This window comes from Vombatus ursinus, unplaced genomic scaffold, assembly GCF_900497805.2.
Source record: "Vombatus ursinus unplaced genomic scaffold, bare-nosed wombat genome assembly UNPS02005264.1, whole genome shotgun sequence".
Lineage (NCBI taxonomy): Eukaryota > Metazoa > Chordata > Mammalia > Diprotodontia > Vombatidae > Vombatus > Vombatus ursinus.
Genome location: NW_020945042.1, coordinates 2,845,049 through 2,864,015, shown reverse-complemented (window position 1 = coordinate 2,864,015; position 18,967 = coordinate 2,845,049). Strand labels below are relative to the sequence as shown.

At 37.7% G+C, this 18,967-nt stretch overlaps 1 protein-coding gene across 3 annotated transcripts in view; it reads right to left on the bottom strand.

Moving 5' to 3' along the window:
• LOC114030683 (serine/threonine-protein kinase N2) overlaps positions 1-18,967 on the bottom strand; it is a 170,643-nt gene that overhangs the window by 42,001 nt on the left and 109,675 nt on the right. For all 3 annotated transcript variants that reach the window (XM_027845537.1, XM_027845556.1, XM_027845546.1), the window contains exons 8-14: positions 15,994-16,103; positions 2,361-2,504; positions 1,958-2,033; positions 1,475-1,649; positions 1,106-1,232; positions 237-367; positions 62-137 (exon numbers count right to left, since the gene is read on the bottom strand). In XM_027845537.1, coding sequence (XP_027701338.1) covers positions 62-137; positions 237-367; positions 1,106-1,232; positions 1,475-1,649; positions 1,958-2,033; positions 2,361-2,504; positions 15,994-16,103 — 839 coding nt within the window. The remainder of the gene's footprint in view (positions 1-61; positions 138-236; positions 368-1,105; positions 1,233-1,474; positions 1,650-1,957; positions 2,034-2,360; positions 2,505-15,993; positions 16,104-18,967) is intronic.

Below are 18,967 nucleotides of genomic sequence, written 5' to 3'. Positions count from 1 at the left end.
AAGTTAAAACAGTATAATTTGTTTTTAGAATTAGTCAAGAAAAAAATTTTTAAATGCATACCTTTCCAAAATGCCCTCTACCCAATACGGCACAACACCTAAAGTCTTGAAGACTAAACTGAAATCTCTGTGGAGATCTGAAAAAGAGTAATTATCAATACAAATGTTAGAATAAATTACAAATTACAAATGAAAATCTATTCAGTCAGTTTCATATTTATCATAATTTATATTACCTTCTCTCCTCAGGTTCTTGAATACTTCCGTACTCTAGGCCTGACTGAAGGATAGGAGGCTCATACTCAGTTTGTTTTTTTGAAGCAATACTATTTCTGTCATTTTCAAAATTAAAAACTGTTTCTGAATCCTATGAAATATTAAGAAAAACATCAATTAGCCTTTAAAAAAATATAAGAACACACCCACAGTTAGGTAAGAGTGAAGTTAAATAATTTGAGAGGCAACACAGTCTTCTAAACAAAATGTGAATGTGGTCTAATGAAGTTGAAATAACAAACAAGTACGTGTGATCTAACCAGGTGGAACACTTTGTTCTCATATAGGAATGGTCCCCTGGTAGCTCATGGAATATATTCAATTCCATAAACATTTATTGGGTACCAACTGTGCTCTGAGTAATACACTATTCTCTGAGACAGACATAAAGTTTGTATAAGAGACAGTGTAAATGAACTCATGGGGTTTACAGTCTAATGGGGAGGGAGGTGAAATTAGATAACTGTAACATAGGCTACAATGAAAAACAAAGCATAGTCAGATGGTAAAATGAGTTGTGTGTTTCAGACAAGGTGACACATAACAGAAATTAATATCTTTCTGACTTGGGAAATTTTCATCTGAAATTGGTCACTAGAACATCAAATTGTTAATTTCAGTAACTCTTAAAGACTAAGATGTTGGCTCTTATTTACTATATCTAGTTGGGATAATTTCGTACACGAATATACACAATCTGTTTGTAGACACAGTATTTAAACGATACTATTTAAATAAGTTTAGAAATATATCACAAAATTTCTCCTTACATATTTATAATTTTAATTTGTTTGGCAAAAATAAATTACATATTTAAAAAAAGTCTTGCCTGTCTTGGTACATCCAAAACTCTTAATTCTGAAAGTTCATGTATTTCTCCAAAGGAAGATGCACGTGGTGGGGCTGGAGGTGCTTCTGGTTCAAGTTCAAAGTCCAATTTGGTTACTGTAGGGTCACTTGTAGAAGAGAAAATCATTTATCAAAATTACTAAACTGAAGGTACCTATTTTAAAATGTCTTTAGATTTTTCTTTTTAAATGTCAGTTTGAGATTCTTCTAATGAACATAAAAATACTAACTTCATATTCCTACTTAAAGGAAGAATAAGAATTTTAACTAATTCACTGGGTTCAACATATATAAAAATTCTCTAATTACTGTTTTGTGTAAACCCTCCTTAAAAATTTAAGACATATACCTCGCTGGTGGTGTTAGTTCCGGAATTCGCCCATCAACCACAGGCACTGTTGCAGGCCCAGGAGCCTGAGGGCTAAAGGTGCCAGAATGATTTACCGTAGGAATTGCTCTTCTCACTAACCTTCCCCAAGTGGCAATATTAATATTCATTTGAGGAGCTCTGAGAAATGTTTTGCCTGTGGATATTGTGAATAAAAAGACAAGAGTGCAAGTGATTTCTTTATCTCTATTACCAAAAGCCATAATTAAAAAAGTCGTACTCATGTGTTTATAGTTTATGAAGAACAAACTGAGCGTGCCGCCTTTTTAGTGGTTTTAAACCATCCATCACTAGGTTTTTCTGCAGCGCATCAACTGTAGTTTGACAATGAACACAGAAAAGCCTTGCTCTCAGTTTTCTGAACCCCATTTAGATTTTATTATGAAGCACTTTAATATCTCACCATAGAGAAATGCTAATTTGTTTTCTTAGTAAAATAATTACCTTGTTGTTTTGAAAAAATTTTCTTTTGTCTTTGAAGCTTTGGTCTTCTTTCAATAACCGGATTAAAAAAGGTAACCTGTAGAAAGGAAGTGTGGTAAATTTATAGAGTCCATATGGCTTCCATCCTATGAAATCAATTGGAATCCTCTACTTTGAGGCCTGGATGGGGCCCGAGCCATCCCTTGGTGGAGTGTGCCCATTTTAGAGAGGAGGGAAGCACAGGAAGGTAAGGTCAAGTCAGTGGGAGATGCACAGAGGACCAGACCTCAAATCCTTGACACCTGAGCCAGTGCCAGGGTCTAGATTCTTTCTTCTATGCCACCATATCTTAATTCTTAAATGTTTTACTTATGTAGTTAAATATATGGTTATGTTTTTAAAAAGAAACAATCAGGTTTATTACCTCTGCAAATAAAGTACCCTGTGGTTCCAGATAGAGACACATGCCATGTCGCTGGTTGTCTAAAAAATCTTCTAACCTTAGAAATTTTACTGCACAGAGAGATCGCCAATCACGCCAATAAACTGAAATTTCCAGTTCACGTGACTAGGACAGCAAAAAACAAAACAAAAAACAAAAAACAAAACACACATACATCATTGGTACACACTTGAATTAAACACCATAAAATTAAAATATTTTTATTTAGAAGATCAAAGTTTATAACAGAAAATATACAACTGAACAAAGCTATATACCCCTTCAATATTTAACTCAAAAGGAGAATTTGGGTTTATACTGGACCCAACAATAATATAAGGTACTATATGCAGAAATCAATTGTAAGTATCAGGCTCTTCTAATTATTTTGCTTTATAGAATTTTGCAAAGTATCTACAAAAACAGACAAATATTTTTTTTTCCTTTAGGCTCTGCAAGTAATAAATTACCTATAACAATTTTCAATTTATGAAGCTACATATCTTAAATAATTCCATAATCTTCAACCCCTAATTTAGAAATCTATACTTTACACTATATAAAATCTATTTTGAACAGAAAAAATAAGGGAAATGTTCAATACAACTGAATCAGGAACACACACACATATATACACACAAATATGCAAAGACCTCAAAACAGAAAAAGAAAAGAACACTTAGCTAAAACAGAAAAAGAAAAGAACACCTAGCTCCATCATAATAACTAACATTTATATCATTCTTTTTTTTTTCGTTTGTTTTTGGCAAGACAATCGAGGTTAAGTGACTTGTACCATGTCACACAGCCAGTGAATATTATGTGTCTGAGGCCAGATTTGAACTCTAGTCCTTCTGACTCCAGGGCCAGTGCTCTATCCACTGCACCACCTAGCTGCCCCTTCATTTATATCATTTTTTAAGATTTTACAAAGCTCTGTGCACGTTATTTAATTTGGTACTCACAACCCGGTTAGGTAGGTATATTTATATCACCATGTGTCAACAAGGGCTTAATGGTTGTGCCAAAGTGGAAATTTAGTTGAAGAAAAGGTGGTAGGTCCATGGTCACCAGCTCTCATTAATAAACTTAACTAACTACTACTACAAGTACGAAAAGCAGGAGATGTCAAGGTCATGCTGAACAGGGCAGATTCAGATGCTTTAACAATAGTCAGCTATGTACTGCAACAAGTTAACGGAATATCCTAGAAACAAGTTTTCAGAAATATATTGTAAGAAAAAGGAAATGTTAAGCAACAAGTTAGACATTATAAGATATATTATTCTTTTCAATTATTACTCAGCAGAACAGATGGAGGAACAGTATTTCAACTATTCTATTCAGTTGTAAGAGCATTTTGAAAAGAAAAATACAAACTGAAGATTAAAAACCTCCCCAAAACTAATGGAAAACTGCAACTTCATCATGATAAATGTATACTTATAAACCACAGCCAATTATACCCCTCAGACTGAGGGAGAATCCTGAGGGATCAAGGTGTTTGGTACCTTCCCTTTTACGTACTCACAGAGATTAAAGAACTCCCCCTGAAGGCCTCATTGATTTCTAGTTCACAATTTTCCCACTAAAACACAAACTCATCCCAACAACTCAAGAGATCTAAAAAACAAACTCATTTTTCTCCCTAAACCAGCTCCCTAAAACTGGCAATAATGTATGTTCTAATCACCGAGGCTTGAAACCTTAGTTATCTTTGACCCCTCTGTCTCTTTGTCCCTTGCCCCACCATAAATGCTGTCAAACCATCAAACCCTTTCTGCACAAGACCCTCCTCCTCACAAATTTTCCTACATATTTCCATCTTGCACGTTACTGCTGAACTTATCAGGCAGTTAGCTGTATTAGTAGTGCCCTGCACTTGAAATAAGTAAGAACTGAGTTTAAATCTTCCCTAAGATAATTATTAGGTGATCCCGGGCAAGTCATTTATCTTCTTCCTTAATTTTCTCATTTGGGGGGCAGCTAGGTGGCGCAGTGGATAGAGCACCGCCTCTGGATTCAAGAGGACCTGAGTTCAAATCCAGCCTCAGACACACAACACTTACTAGCTGTGTGACCCTGGGCAAGTCACTTAACCCCATTGCCTAACCAAATTTAAAAAAAAAAATTTTTTTTTCTCATCTGTAAGATGTGGATACTAATAGCACCTACCTCCCAGGGTTGTTGTGAAGATCAAATGAGATAATGTTTGTAAAGCACTCTGAAAAGTTTGTAACACAATGCAAATACTAGCTATTATTATTATTATTCTTTTTATCTTCCTTATGCAATGATCTTGGTCACCGTAAACACACGTAAAATGTACACACATGCTCAAATGTATATTCACTTAAATATTTCAAGGAGCTATGATGTCAGTGATGGAGGTATTTCCCTGACTGATAATATCCTCTTTACGCCTTGGCAGACAATCTTCGAGAGTTCCCTAGGCCATAAAATTCAACAATTTGATAACAGACCTTTGCCCAAATTTAGCTAAGCTAGTCACCAGTCACCAGACACATTTTATCACCATGCCTGTACCTGAAACCTTTTCAGTATGACAGGACCTGTGGGAGTTGGCACTTTAATTACAACTGCCTTGTCAATCTACAGCCACCTCTACACCACAATACGGCACTGGAGAAAGATGTGAAGAGATAAAAAACAAAAACCAAACTAACCATGCTATACATAATGCGAGGGGGTTGCTTTCTTTTCTCGCCACAACATTGCCAAGTTTCTTATTGGGAGAGGACCATGCCTCTATCATTTGCTTCCTAACAACAGTACTGTACATTCATAGAGTGCACTACTGTTTCAAAGCATTTAAATATTTCTTGTCTCATGATACTTCCCACAGGACCTAGTCCAGTTATGCTGTGTATAAAGGGTGCTTAGTGAAAGCTGATTAACTATTGATAAGCAAGAGAATAATCAAAGTATTAAGTCCTAGTGCTCTGATTATTCCAATCCTTCTATCTACTGTAGCAACTAGGACTATTTCCCAGGGTGTACAGAAAGACGGATAGGAAGGGGATGTTTCCCCTCAGTTACGAGGTTGCTTCTTTAGGCTGAAGTATTATGAATAAATTTTCTATATGGATACGGAACGCAGGATAAGAAGGTAGATAGTCACATGTCTGTTGTCCATGAATCATATACTACCAGTCAAATTCTACAGATTAGTAGTCTTATAACAGAGCAAAGAAATTATAGTGGAAGATGACAGGGCAAGTGCACAGAGCTTATATCTGAGGTATTTGGAGAAGTAAATGGGAAACCTGTTGTCATGTTTATGAATCTGCCTATTTTATCACTGATCTCTAACTCACTTTTATCCTACATGAATATTTTAGCCTGAATTGGTCAATTCAGTTCTCCAATACATGTTCTTTACCAATATTCTGATTGGCAGCATGGTAGAGTGGAAGAGCTATAGATTTGAGTCAGGAGAATTATGAATTAGAATCTAACTTTGATCACTTACTAGCTATGTGACAAGGGACTAGTCTTTGTATGAGGCTCAAATTCCTCATATGTTAAATGGGGACAAAAATACTTGTAGTACCTACTTCACAGGGTTGTTGTGAAGGTCCGGTCAGATAATATGAGGAAAAGGCATTGTAAACCCAAAAGTGTTAAATAAATGTTAGCTGTGATTATTGTTGAATGACTCCTGTTAATTTGAAGACTGATCTTCCAATCATCTCAACCTCCTTCTCCCAATTTCTTAATTCCTTCCTATCTATTTGTTGCTTCAGGGTTTTCTGCAGACATGCCCAGTGTTCTCCTATCCTAAAAAAAGCAAATAAACGCATTTCTTAATACTACCATATGCTCAAGAAATTGTCTGATGTTGGAGTGCTTGGAATATGACATTCCGGAGGTCAAAGAAGCTAGGATTAAAACCAAGAATCATCTACCCAGCAAAACTGAGCATAATCCTTCAGGGGGGAAAATGGACATTCAATGAAATAGAGGACTTTCAAGCATTCTTGATGAAACGACCAGAGCTGAATAGAAAATCTGACTTTGAAATATAAGACTCAAGAGAAGCATGAAAAGGTAAAAAGGAAAGAGAAATCATAAGGGACTTATTAAAGTTGAACTGTTTACATTCCTACATGGAAAGATGATTTTTGTAACTCATGAGACCTTTCTCAGTATTAGGGTAGTTTGAGGGCACATATATCTATATCTATATATCGAAATCTATATAGATACAGATAGATAGACAGAGGGCACAGGGTGAGTTGAATATGAAGGGATGCTATCTAAAAAATAAAATTAAAGGGTAAGAGAGGATTGTACTGGTAGAAGAAGAAAGGAAGAGGTAAAATGGGGTAAATTACCTCACATAAAAGAGGCACAAAAACACTTTTAACAGCAGAGGAGAAGAGGTGGGAGGTAACAGGGAATGAGTGAATCTTATTCCCGTCAGTTTTGGCTTAAAGAGGGAATAACACTCAATTGGGTATGGAAATCTATCTTACCCTACACTAAAATAGGGAGAAAGGGATGAGGGGGGAAAGGTACGGAGAGAGGAGGTGATTATAAAAGGGAGGGCATATTGGGGTAGGGGGTAATCAGAAGCAAACACTTTTGAGGAGGGACAGGGTCAAAGGAGAGAATAGAAAAAATGAGGGGGTGGGATAGGATGGAGGGAAATATAGTTAGTATTTCACAACATGACTATTATGGAAGTGTTTTGCATGACCATGCGTGAACAACCTGTATCAAGTTGCTGGGCTTCTCAATGAGGATGGGTGGGGAGGGAGGGAGGGAGGGAGAGAATTTAGAACTCAAAGTTTTAAAAACAGGCTCAGATTCCTTAAGAACCTAGCCAATAGCTCACTAATGTTCAGATTCCATATGAGTCTGGCCAATATGGCGGATCTTTAATAAACCTTGTCTCTGTCTGAAAAAAGGATTGGCTCAAATTCATTCGGGCGGGACCCGTGTGTCGGGATTTGGGGTCCCATCATCCCCAAACCTCTAGACCTCATCATATGGTTCCCTGCTAACTGGGAAGAACTGTCTAATCACAGGCTCTTCTCCAGCCAAGACTGGATGACCTCATTCAGGTTAAAGAGAAACTGGAGTGATACTCAGAAGATCCCACTATGCTTTCCAGGGGTGATTCACACGTCCTCTTCTCCACCTGTTGTACCACTAAGGAGAAGAGAAGAATCTGGGAACAGCCCCAAAATTAGACCTCATCAGGCGACTGAAAAGCAGTCCTGAGTCGGGCATCTGTAAATTTGAGGCAGATACTCAGAGGTCCTGCATCCCTCAGCCAAAGCTAAAGGGCAGCAGGAGGGTTGTTCTAAAACTACGCCAGCAATTATTGGAAAAGATGACCACTTGGCTGGAAGATAAGCTTACCTTCCTGACCTGGCTTACCAGAAATCTCTATCCTATAACGAACTGTTTGGACAACACAAAGCTGAGGTGAAAAAGTGCTGGAAAAAGGCTGGACCAGATCATGATCTTGTAAACTCTGAAAGATAGGAAGAACCACCAGAGACTCCAGTAACTAGACCCCATTAGTGAATCTATTCATAATCACAGCCATCTAACCCAGCGAGGAGCCAGCTCTGAAGATGAACCTGACTGACCTCACTCAGCAGTGAACTGACCCAGGAGCCTAAATGCTGTGTCTCACAAGCAAGGAAGAGACTCTTCCATTGGCTATGCCACACTCAGAGATGAATTTGGCGGGGGGAACGTGTGGCAGACAATACCTTAAATCAGAGTTCACTTTTCTCAAGCGGGAAATTGTTCCCCCAGCTCAGGAGACTTCTAAGAGTGGGGGGAGAATAGTTCCACTTCTGTCCCTGCTACATCTATCTGGAAATTTCCCTCTGCAAAAAATAATCCACATTAATCTGCTAAATGTTAACTGTTTGATTGATACTGGAAGGAGCACACGTGATGGAGATTCAGGAGCAATCTAGTATTAGATAAGCCCTCTCCCTATCCTTCACTGTTCAACTCCAGAACTCTGAAAGGAGAAGCAGGCAGCAGAGCTCTGGGGCCAGTGCAAGTGGCAGTAAGCCAGAGCCTAAGCATCATATATGAATGTAATGCAAGAAATAATGAAAAAGAGAATTTTAAGGTACCCTGGGAAGACTTTTATGGATTGATGCTCACCAAAGTGAGCAGAACCAGAAGAACAATTTATACAATAACAACCACATTATAAATAAAAATAACTTTAAAAAAAAGTTTTAAAAACAAATGTTAAAAATTGTTTTTACATGCAACTGGGAAATAAGATATATAGGCAAAAGGATATAGAAATCTAACCTGCCCTACAGGAAAATAGAAGGGGAAAGAGATAAGAGAAGCGTGGGGGGGGGAGCGCGTTGATAGAAGAGAGGGCAGATTAGGGGAAGGGGTAATCAGAATGCTTGCTGTCATGGGGTAGGGGAAGGGGAGAGATGGGGAGAAAAATTTGTAACTCAAAATCTTGTGGAAGTGAATGTTGAAAATTAAAAATAAAATGAATCAATTAAAAAAAAGAAATTGTCTGATAACTCTCCTCTCTTTTATAGTCAAACTCCTAGAATTCATTGCCTCTACTTCCCTTTCTCTCTCTCAACTCTCTGCATTCTGATTTCCTACCTCATCATTCTACTGAAACTGCTCTCTTCAAAATAATCAATGATCTTTAAATGTTCAATCAAGTGGCCTTTTTTTTTTTAAACTTTTACCTTATCTGAAGCATTTCAAACCGTTGGCTACCCTTTCCTCCTGAATACTTTCCTCTCTCTAGGTTTCTTACATTCTCTTCTCTCCTAGCCTTCCTTCTACCAGTCTTAAGTCTCCTTAGCTGGATTATCATCCATGTCACATCTCTCAACTTGAGGAGTACTCCAAGGTCCTCTCCTGCCTCCTTTTCTGTTTTTACTCATGAGTTCAATTATAATTTCTGTGTTGATGATTCCCCCAGATCTATAAATCTAACTCCAGACTCTCTCCTGAGCTCCAGTCCCACATTATCAACCATCGAATGAACATTCTGAATTTGATATTCCAAAAGCATCTCAAATTCAACATGTCCAAAGCAGAATACAGTATTTTCCATTCCATCTCTCCTGAACTTCCTTGTTTCTGTCAAGAGTACAAGTATTCCTCCAGTTAACTCAGGTTTGCAACCTTCTCTGTTTCAATTAGTTGCCAAATCTTGTTGATTCTTCCTCCAAAACATTTTTCACACTCACCTTTTCCCACTTTTCTGCATTCACAAATCCACCACTCTCACCTAGGTTGAGGCCCTCACTGCCTTGTCTGAATTGCTGGAGTAGTTCCATTTAATTTCTTCCCTGACCCTCCAGTATTTAAGGTGAGCACTCAGAGAATTCATCTGATCATTTCCCACCTGGCTGTTTTCCTGGGCTTCATCATTTCCAGAAACTCATAATTCTGTAAGATGAAATCAACTTTGAAACTCAACACCTCCTAATTATTTCCCACTCTTGGCTGCAGATTTCATCATGACTCCTTTAACTCTCTCCTATCTCCACCCCTGCTTTTTCATGTGTCGTCTTCCCCATTAGATTGTGAGCTCCATGAAGGCTGAGATTGTCTTATTACTTTCTCTGTATCCCTAGCACTTAGCACTTGGCACATATATGCACTTAATAAACATGAACTGACTATTTTCTCTAGTCTCTTCTGTCTCTAATTGTGCAAATTACCTTGTTATTTACTTTGATATACTTATGTAGGTACATGCTGTATCTATGGGGAAAATATCAGGCCTGGCTGGAATGGAGAATAATTATATAGTCTAAGAAGTAGGTGCTACTGTTATACCCATTTTACAGCCAAGAAAACTAAGGAAGAGGTTAAGTGACTTGCCCAGGGCCACAAGGATAACAAGTGTCTGAGGACAATGGGGAGTAAGGTTGGGTCCCTCTTATAAGGAGCTGAAACATGCAGAAGAGCCTACTAGACTTAAATCTGATTGACTACTGTGCATTCTTGAATCAGGATATGGCATGATGAAAGGAACATTTTGTGATCAGTCCAATGACTGATATGGAGGATACATGCTGAAGGAGAGACTGTACTTAATGGAACATTACAGGAGGTTATAGTAGTCCAGAATGAGAAAATGGCCTGGATATGGATGTTGGTAGTGAGAGAACAAAGTGTCACATGTGAAAGAAGTCTCAAAGATACAGAACCGGGCAAAATGTTGGATAAAAATTGAGAAAGAAAATGAGTCAAAGATAATTTTCAAGTTTTCTGCTTAGAAGAAGGTTTTTTCTTGATTCCTGACCACCACCTCCTTTCCCTGATGCTACTCAAATGAAAGGTATTCTCTCCCAAATCTAATCTTCCTAGAACATCTTTTCCCCTCTCTCCTAGGCCCCCATCATTCCTTACTTTGTATTAGGCTTATTTGTGCACACAGTGTCTCTTTTCCAACCCAATTAAAATATGAAGGTAGGCATTATATTTCCAGTATCTAACACAATGCTTTACACACAGCATCCTCTTAAAAACTGCTTGCTTGTTACTGAATTATTGGGAGAAAAGCAAAACTTGAGACATTTATTCAAATTTCACATATTCCAATGGATCCATGATCTCACTGATGTGAGTAACCTCTTCAATGGTATAGACTGCAATCCATCAATGCCTGTCTATTCTTTGGGACTCCTATCCATTCTTTACAAAAAGACTGCAACATGGGGTCCACCCAATATGCTAGGGGCTTTCCCTAGTAGCTCCTGACGTTGAGAAGAGACTAATAGAGCACATGGACTGTCCAACACTTATTCCTTGTTTTTTGTTATGTGAGCAGGCCACATCCTTTTCTGTTCATATACTTCTTTGATGACATGCTTTACAGAGGTGTCAAACTTGTTGCAGTCCAAACCAGAGTAAAATGTAACTGGGAAATGTTTAACAAAATAAGTAAAAATGAAATACAACACAGATATCAATTTGTTATTTTTAAGTCAGTATTCAGCCCATAAGAATATGCTTCTGTTTGAATTTGACATCTCTTCTCTTTCATACCTGAGTAGCTAAGTGGTATGGTGGACAGAGTGCTAGGCCTGGAGTCAGGAAGACCTGAGTTCAATCCATCCTCAGACACTTACTAGCTGTGTGACCCTGGACAAATAATTTAACCCTGTCTGCTTCAGTTTCCTCATCTGTAAAATGAACTGGAGAAGGAAATGGCAAACCACTCTAGTATCTTTGCCAAGAAAACCCCAAATGTGGTCATGAAGAGTTATTAGACAACTGAAAACAACTGAGTAACAAAATGTGCTACTGGAGAGGCATGGGTTAGCGACTAGAGAGCTGGCCCCAGAGTCAAGAAGACCTGGGTTCAAGTCAGGTTAAGCCACACATGCTAGCATGTGTGGCTTAACCAGCTGGTGCTAGAGCAACTCTCCAGGACTGATGTGTTGATCTACATGTATGCAGGGAGTTTCTATGTGAGGAACTCTCTAAACTGATGAAATACCAGGTCTGCACCAAAAAGAAAACAGCACATCAACAAAACACAATAACAAGTACCCTGAATGGGCTTCTGTTTCAGTGAGAAGCTTGGTGTTTTTTTAAAAGTACTTTGCAATCTGCCAAAGGGAATCCTGATCACTTTTCTCCTGTTTAGTTATGGACTCAACTCAATGTTCTCTTGGAATATCTGTCCAAGAAATATATATCCACTGAGAATCTTGATAGGCAGATGTTCATTGAACTGTTTAACACAGTCTGAACAATGGGCATTTCCATCCATTTGGTTTTTCCTATTTAGATTACTGGCCCAAATTCTGAGTAATTATAGATCTCACTTAAGAAGCTCTAAAACATTCCAGGGCTTAATACTGTGCAATTAGCACAAAATCCCTAACAAACAGAAGCATCGAGAGCAGGACTTCTTAAACTTTTTCCTCTTGTGACTCCTTTTCGTGTTTCAGCAGCATTCATTGGCTCTCTGTGGGCATGATGGCATGCACAGTGCAAAGGGCACATGTCATGTGTTCAGAACCAAGGCTGCAGTAAAGGTGTGCCAGGCAACACGGGCAAGTGCTGCCAGAAACACGTCGGATTTATTACGTGTTTGATTTTTAATTAATTTTTGGTTGTGTATTCAGAAACCTTTTACTATTGCCAAATTTTTTGCAACTCCATATAGGGTCGCCACCCACAGTTTAAGAAGTGTTGATCTAGAGGACCTCACTATCTCTAGGAAATCCCCATTCAGTTTGGTCTGTGTGCTATATCAATGTTTTATGCCGTATTTGATATTAAGGATTGGCGGACTGAACAAGGGTGATGTTTTTACGTTTCAGAGAATTTTACACATGCATTTGACATATATGTGGAAAATGCCTTGTTGAAAAACAGCTTTTAAGGTCATGTTTCACTTTACCAATTCAAGTGCTTCTTTATAAACAATAAAAAGAGTGAGATTTGTATTCTCCACATTTTTCAATAAATTATATAAAATGGCAACAAAAAAAGAAGTGGGGTGGAATATTACTTGCTAAAGACAATCTGTTTCCTTGTAACATGGACTATTTTACAAAAATTCTAAATAGATGGAAAATAACACATGCATCATCGGTATTCCCTTGATAACTTTTTTCGGGCAGGGGGGTTAGGAGGAAATAATAGTATTCTCTTGGAATAACATCAACAGTTACAGTAACATCGCACTTAATATGTGCCAGGGACTGTGCTAAGGGCTTTGCAAATATTATCTCATTTGATCCTCATAACAACCAAGTGAGGTAGATGAGAGTCATTACTAAATCAGCTCTTTATGTATGGTTGGACCACTAACTTCAGCCTAATATTTTTAGGCCCTTGTCAACTTGGTTGACCTTCCATATGAAACTGTATATTCTGGGTCAATGTTTCTTTTGTCCATAATTTCCCATGCTTTAGTAACAGTTAACTCGTTTAAATATATTACGCTGCAGTTAGATTATATGTATTATCTCTTTTCCCATATTTTATTCTTATTTCTGGCTTTATATTAATTTTGATCTCTGATTTAACAAGTTAGTGGTCGAACCATACATAAAGAGCTGATTCAGGAATGACTCTCACACTAGTAGTAAATAATTTCCTGTCCTGGAATATTATCAAACTCAATTTTTTGTGCTGTTACGTGCTATTCACCATATCAAGTGCTTTTTGGTTCTTTTTTCTTGAAGAAAGTATTCATGACATAGAGGCGTGAAGTATGTGTATTTTACCCATAAGTCTTTGACCTCTCTCATTCCTTACTCCTAAGGCCATATTTTCCAACAATGTGTGATTTGCTTTGGAGAATCTTATCAAGTTCTTTGTTTAATTTCTCTACTTTGTCATCCTCTGCAGCAAATGTTGGTACATAAGCTGCATTATTTACATGGTGGTCTTTTTACAAGCAATCACCATGAGCACTATGAGATGATCTAATGCTTCACGAAATGATGTTTCTTGTTGCCCTTGGAAGCACAATAAAAACCAACTTCTCTCTCTCTGTGAGGTTAGCCTGTAAGCTATACTTCAATTTAGCTGCAATTTCCTTTTGTTTTCTAGTTTACGTGCATAGCAAGAATGTCAACATTAATGCTCGTCAACTGCTCCAGTACTATGTCCACTGGACAAAGAACTCACAATTAATAGTGTCAACAGTCAGCCTAATAAAACTGTTTAACAATGATGTGGTTTTTAACATGCTCTGTCCATCCTTTTCCTGCAACTTAGTGAAAAGCAATAGAGGGGTGCATAGGACTGAAAGGTCATTTTATATTTTTTTTTCTCTCATGGGTTGCCACAATGAAAAGAATTCATTGCCAAGTGGCCAGTCCACGTTTCTGTGCTGAGTAAGGCTGATCCTTGGAAAGCTGTCACAGTGCGTTGCTGAGACTTTCCTTCCTCTAAAGATTTCCAGACTTGGAGAACCTGCCAAAGCTTGTGATCTGCTGGCACAGTTTTCACAAACTCAGGGTTGTGAAGTAGGATTATATTCACTGAAAAAGGAGGGCTACATTTACTTATGTAACTTTCTTTACTGCATTTCTTCCAATGTTTTCATGGGTTGCAGGGTAGGGAAGGGGTGGAGAGAGTGTAATTATAGAACAGAATTAGTTGAGCAATTGGGTCTTAGATCCAATTTTCAGAGCTTCATTAATCTTTGGGATTCTTATCCCTATTTACTAAATATTGGGGACTTACCCAGAATTACAGAGCAATCAAAGCTAAGTGGCCAAGTTAATTGGAATCTATTTCTCTCCCAACATCTCTTCTGTCTGCCAGAAATCCCTCAGGCTTAGAGAAAATACTTTAAGCAAGGCTGGCTCTATTATGACAGAAAGGCAGTGAAGTGGGCATTGGCAAATAGCTTCCAAATTATAGGTTTAGGACTTAAACATCTGTGGTTCACAGGACAGACTTCAGATAAGGTTCAGACAACAGGCACTTACTGAATCCCTAAGCTCAAGTATGGACGCATACTGTAGGGTGCAAAAAGATCAACATTCTCAGTACAGATACACGTGAATGTGTCAGAGATGGGTAAATCTTAACTTAACTAACTTATAGGACACCTAGTGTGTTCTTTTCCTCTACATCAGCCAGTGGCAAAAAGAGAGCCACTTTTAAATTTAATTTGATCTCTCCTGGTAGGGGCAAAACAGTTCTGCTTAGAGACACCTTTGCTGACAGCAATGGTACACATTTCAAAGCTTAAAAATCCCCCAACACCTTCGAGTCTTATATGTATGGGGAAGGAGAGCAAAATGGAAGATGAAAGAAATGTGACAGATTAAGCAAGAGAGAAGAAAATGTGTACATAAATGTGAAACTTTAACAGGTAGCTTACAATTTATAATAGCAGAAAAAAACCCACCAACTTCCTTTGGTCAGGAGGGTTGGCTATGGTGTTTGCAAGATGTTGTGATCTTTAAGCCTGAATGAAATATGACCTAACAGTATCACTAAAATTACTAAACAATAAGGCAATATGCAACCTCACCTAAGCAATTTTATTCAAAACTCTTAGCTTGAGTATCAAAGAGACAGAGAAAGAAAAGATTTTGTTGGAGTAATTTAATAGAAATAATTCTATTGTGATCAAAACCATGAGTCAGATTCCTGGGTAGGTCAGTTAGTTTTGTTATTATTCCACGGCCATAGACTTCCCCCTTATATATGTATACCACTAAGTAGAATGGGGAACCATATGATAAAGTGTGGTGGATAAACTTCAAATCCATAACTGACTAAAAGACAAACTCAAAGTATACATCCTACAGATGATCAGTAGCTTCATCTTTGTAAATGGACAGTAAATTATTTATTTAGCTATTGGATGCCGCTTGGCAATCACTCGATTTAATACAAATTACATTACAGCAAAATGTTAAGCAATTAGCTAATACTAAAGCAGCAACTAAATTGGTAATCTCTTATATCTTAAGGTAGATTTATGCCTAATTTACCAGATATGAACTTTCAGGGGGTAGACTGAAAACCAAAATTCTCAAAGTTTAATAACTATAAGACTTAGGAACAGAACCTATATATAAAAAAGAATACAAAGATACAGTTAATAGATGTGACAGTAAAAATCCTATCATCTTACCCTATCTAGTTCCAGTGTAAACTTCTGGTCCCAAGATTGATTAGAAATGGGTTTCCAGCTAGTTTGACCAACCACGGTATTGTCCAGCTTCAAAACTGCACAGATGTCATCTGTAAGTAAATTTCAAAAACTCAGTTTAAAAAGATAAAATGATTGATTCCAGCAGTAAAGCAGCACTATTCCGCAGATACAAAACTATTACAGCTCTTTGAAAATACTATTTTTACAAGCAAGGTTAATTGGAACTTCAAATCTTAAAGAGCACATTTTAAAATATTCACTCATTCCAAATAATAAATATGAAAACACGTTCACTGTCAAGAATTCTTCTTGTTCCTTCAAGTCTAGTTTAGATAACACCACCTCTTCTGGGAGGCTATCTTGGATGTCTAGTTAGAACTAATCTTTCCTTCCTCAAGTTTTCTATCATCATACTAAATTTTATGTACTGAATTTAAAATTTTTATAATAATTACTTGCATATATGTTTCACCAACCACTTCAAGAATGTAGGCTATGCTGTTTTTCATCTTTTCCTCTTCAGGATCTAGTAGTGTTTTCCATATAGCAGGTATTGAATGCTTGGTGAAATGTACTGTAGGATCACAATATTTAGAACTGGAAGGGATTTAGAGATCATCTAATCCCTCTATTTCATTTTTCAGATCAGAATACCATGGTTCATAGAGAGAGGTAATGAAGTGAACTTTCCTGAGCTCAAATAGGGAGGAAGTATGTAGCCAGGAGTAAAACCCAGATCTTTGGTGATTGTTATCACTGTAATATCACTGTAATTATTTGAAAAATGATGGAAAACAGGACAAGTCCCACTGGACTGAAGAAAGGCAAACGCTGTCCCAAATTTGAAAAAAGGGATAAGAACAGAACCTGCAAATTATAGGCTAATGGGTTTTGATTTTACTTTCTGCGAAAATTCTAGAGCAGATCATTAAAGCAATGATTACTGAACATATAGAAAGGGAAATGATGATTATAAAGAGCCAGCATAGGCAAACATTAGAACACGGCAGACTAAACCCATATTTTTCATAGTATTACTCAACAGATAAGGAGAAAGTTGTAGATATAGTTTACCAAGATTTCAGCAAAGCTTTTGGCAAAGTTTCTCATAATACTTTGCAAAGATGGAGCTATGGATTAGACAAGAATACAATTTTACTGGTTCCAAACTCGCTGGATGGCTGGCTTCAAAGTGTCGTTATTAATGACTTGATGTCAACGTGGCAGGAAGCCTCCAGTGGAGTATTCCAGGAATCTGTGTTTGGCCCTGTGTTATTTAGTGTTCCATCAATAACTTGAATAAAGGCACAGATGGTAAGCTCATGAAATCTGAAGACACTGCAGAGCTTGGAGGGACAGCTAGCACACTGGGTCATACAGTCAGGATCCAAAAGGATCTTCACAGACTGTAGCATTAGGCTGAATCTACTAAGATGAAATTCAAAAGGGACAAATGCCTACATTTACACGGAGCCTATATTTGGGCTAAAAAAAAAAATGAACTTCAAAAGTACATTGTGAGGGAGGCGTGATCACACAGTAATGATTCTGAAAAAGATAATACAGATCATAGACGTAGAGCTGCAAGAGACCTACCAGGCCATTTTACAAATGAGAAAACTAAGGCCCAGGGAGATTCAGAGACTTGCCCAAGGTCATGAAGATCCTTTATGTCTGAGGCAAGACTTTATCCACACCCTCTGGGCTCCAGCTGGTGCTCTTCTAATTAGGGCATGCTGCCTCTCAGTCTGGGGACTTCTGGTGGATTGAGAACTCAGGCTGAGTCAGAGATATGATGTGGAATCAAAATCAGAGGCACGGCTTCCGGGAAACAGGAGGTGACAGTGCCATTGGACTCTTCCCCAGTCCTACATCACCTGGAAAGCTAGGTTCCCTTTCCAGGAGTAAGAGTTGAAGAAGGATCCTGATAAACCAGAGAACATCTAGGATGGTAAAGGTCTTGAGAATAGATTAGATAAGGACTAGCTGACAGAATTTGAGATGTTTAGCTTGGAGAAGAGAAGACTATGAAGGGATGTGATTTTATTCTTCAATTATTTAAAAGAAGGATTCCCTTATTCTGTTAGGGCCCCAAGGACAGAACCAGAAGCAATAAGTGAAAGTCGCAAAATGGATATATTTAGGCTTCTTTAAGTACTGAATGGTGGATACTATGTGCATGGAACTGCATAGACATGAGAATAGTGTCTCTGCCTTCATGGAGATCAGTGAGGGAAATGTAAGAACACTGAATAATTGTAACCATGAGGAAGTCACTGGACCCCTTTGAGTCTTAGTTTCCAGCTTTTAAAAATGAGGATAATATTTGTACCACCCAAGTTACAGGATTACTGTGAGTAAATAATTTTGTAAACCTTAAAGTCCTATAGTAATTTTAATTATTATAAGTGTAGAGAATTAATTACAATATAAGATATACTATCAAAGAACAATGAAGAGATACAGAAAGTATTATAGGGATTTAGAGGAGGGAAACTGGTGGTGGTGGTGATAGGGGTGTTAGGGCAGACTTCAGAAAAGCAATGGCATTTGAACTGGACCTTGATAAAGCAGGAATTGTACAAGTGACTTTTGGGAAAAGTCACTCGAGGTAGAAGGATCAAAGGTACTGAAGTGGGAAAGCATGCCCCATGTTTGTGAAAAGGAATTATTCCAGTTTGGCTGGAATATAATTTTTTGAGAAAAAAGATGATGGTTTTTGAGGGGAAGATAAATCTGACAACTATGTGTGCAGGTGTGTATGTATGTATGTATATGGAGAGAGAATAACACTAGAGGCAAGAAGGCTAGTTATTATAAAAAGTTCACACAAGAGGAAATTAGTACCTGAGATAGAACAGTGGTGATGATAATGGAGAGAAGCAGATATTGAAGAAGTAGAAATAATATGACTTAGTGACAGACAGAATATGGGAGGTAAGAAAGAGGCAGG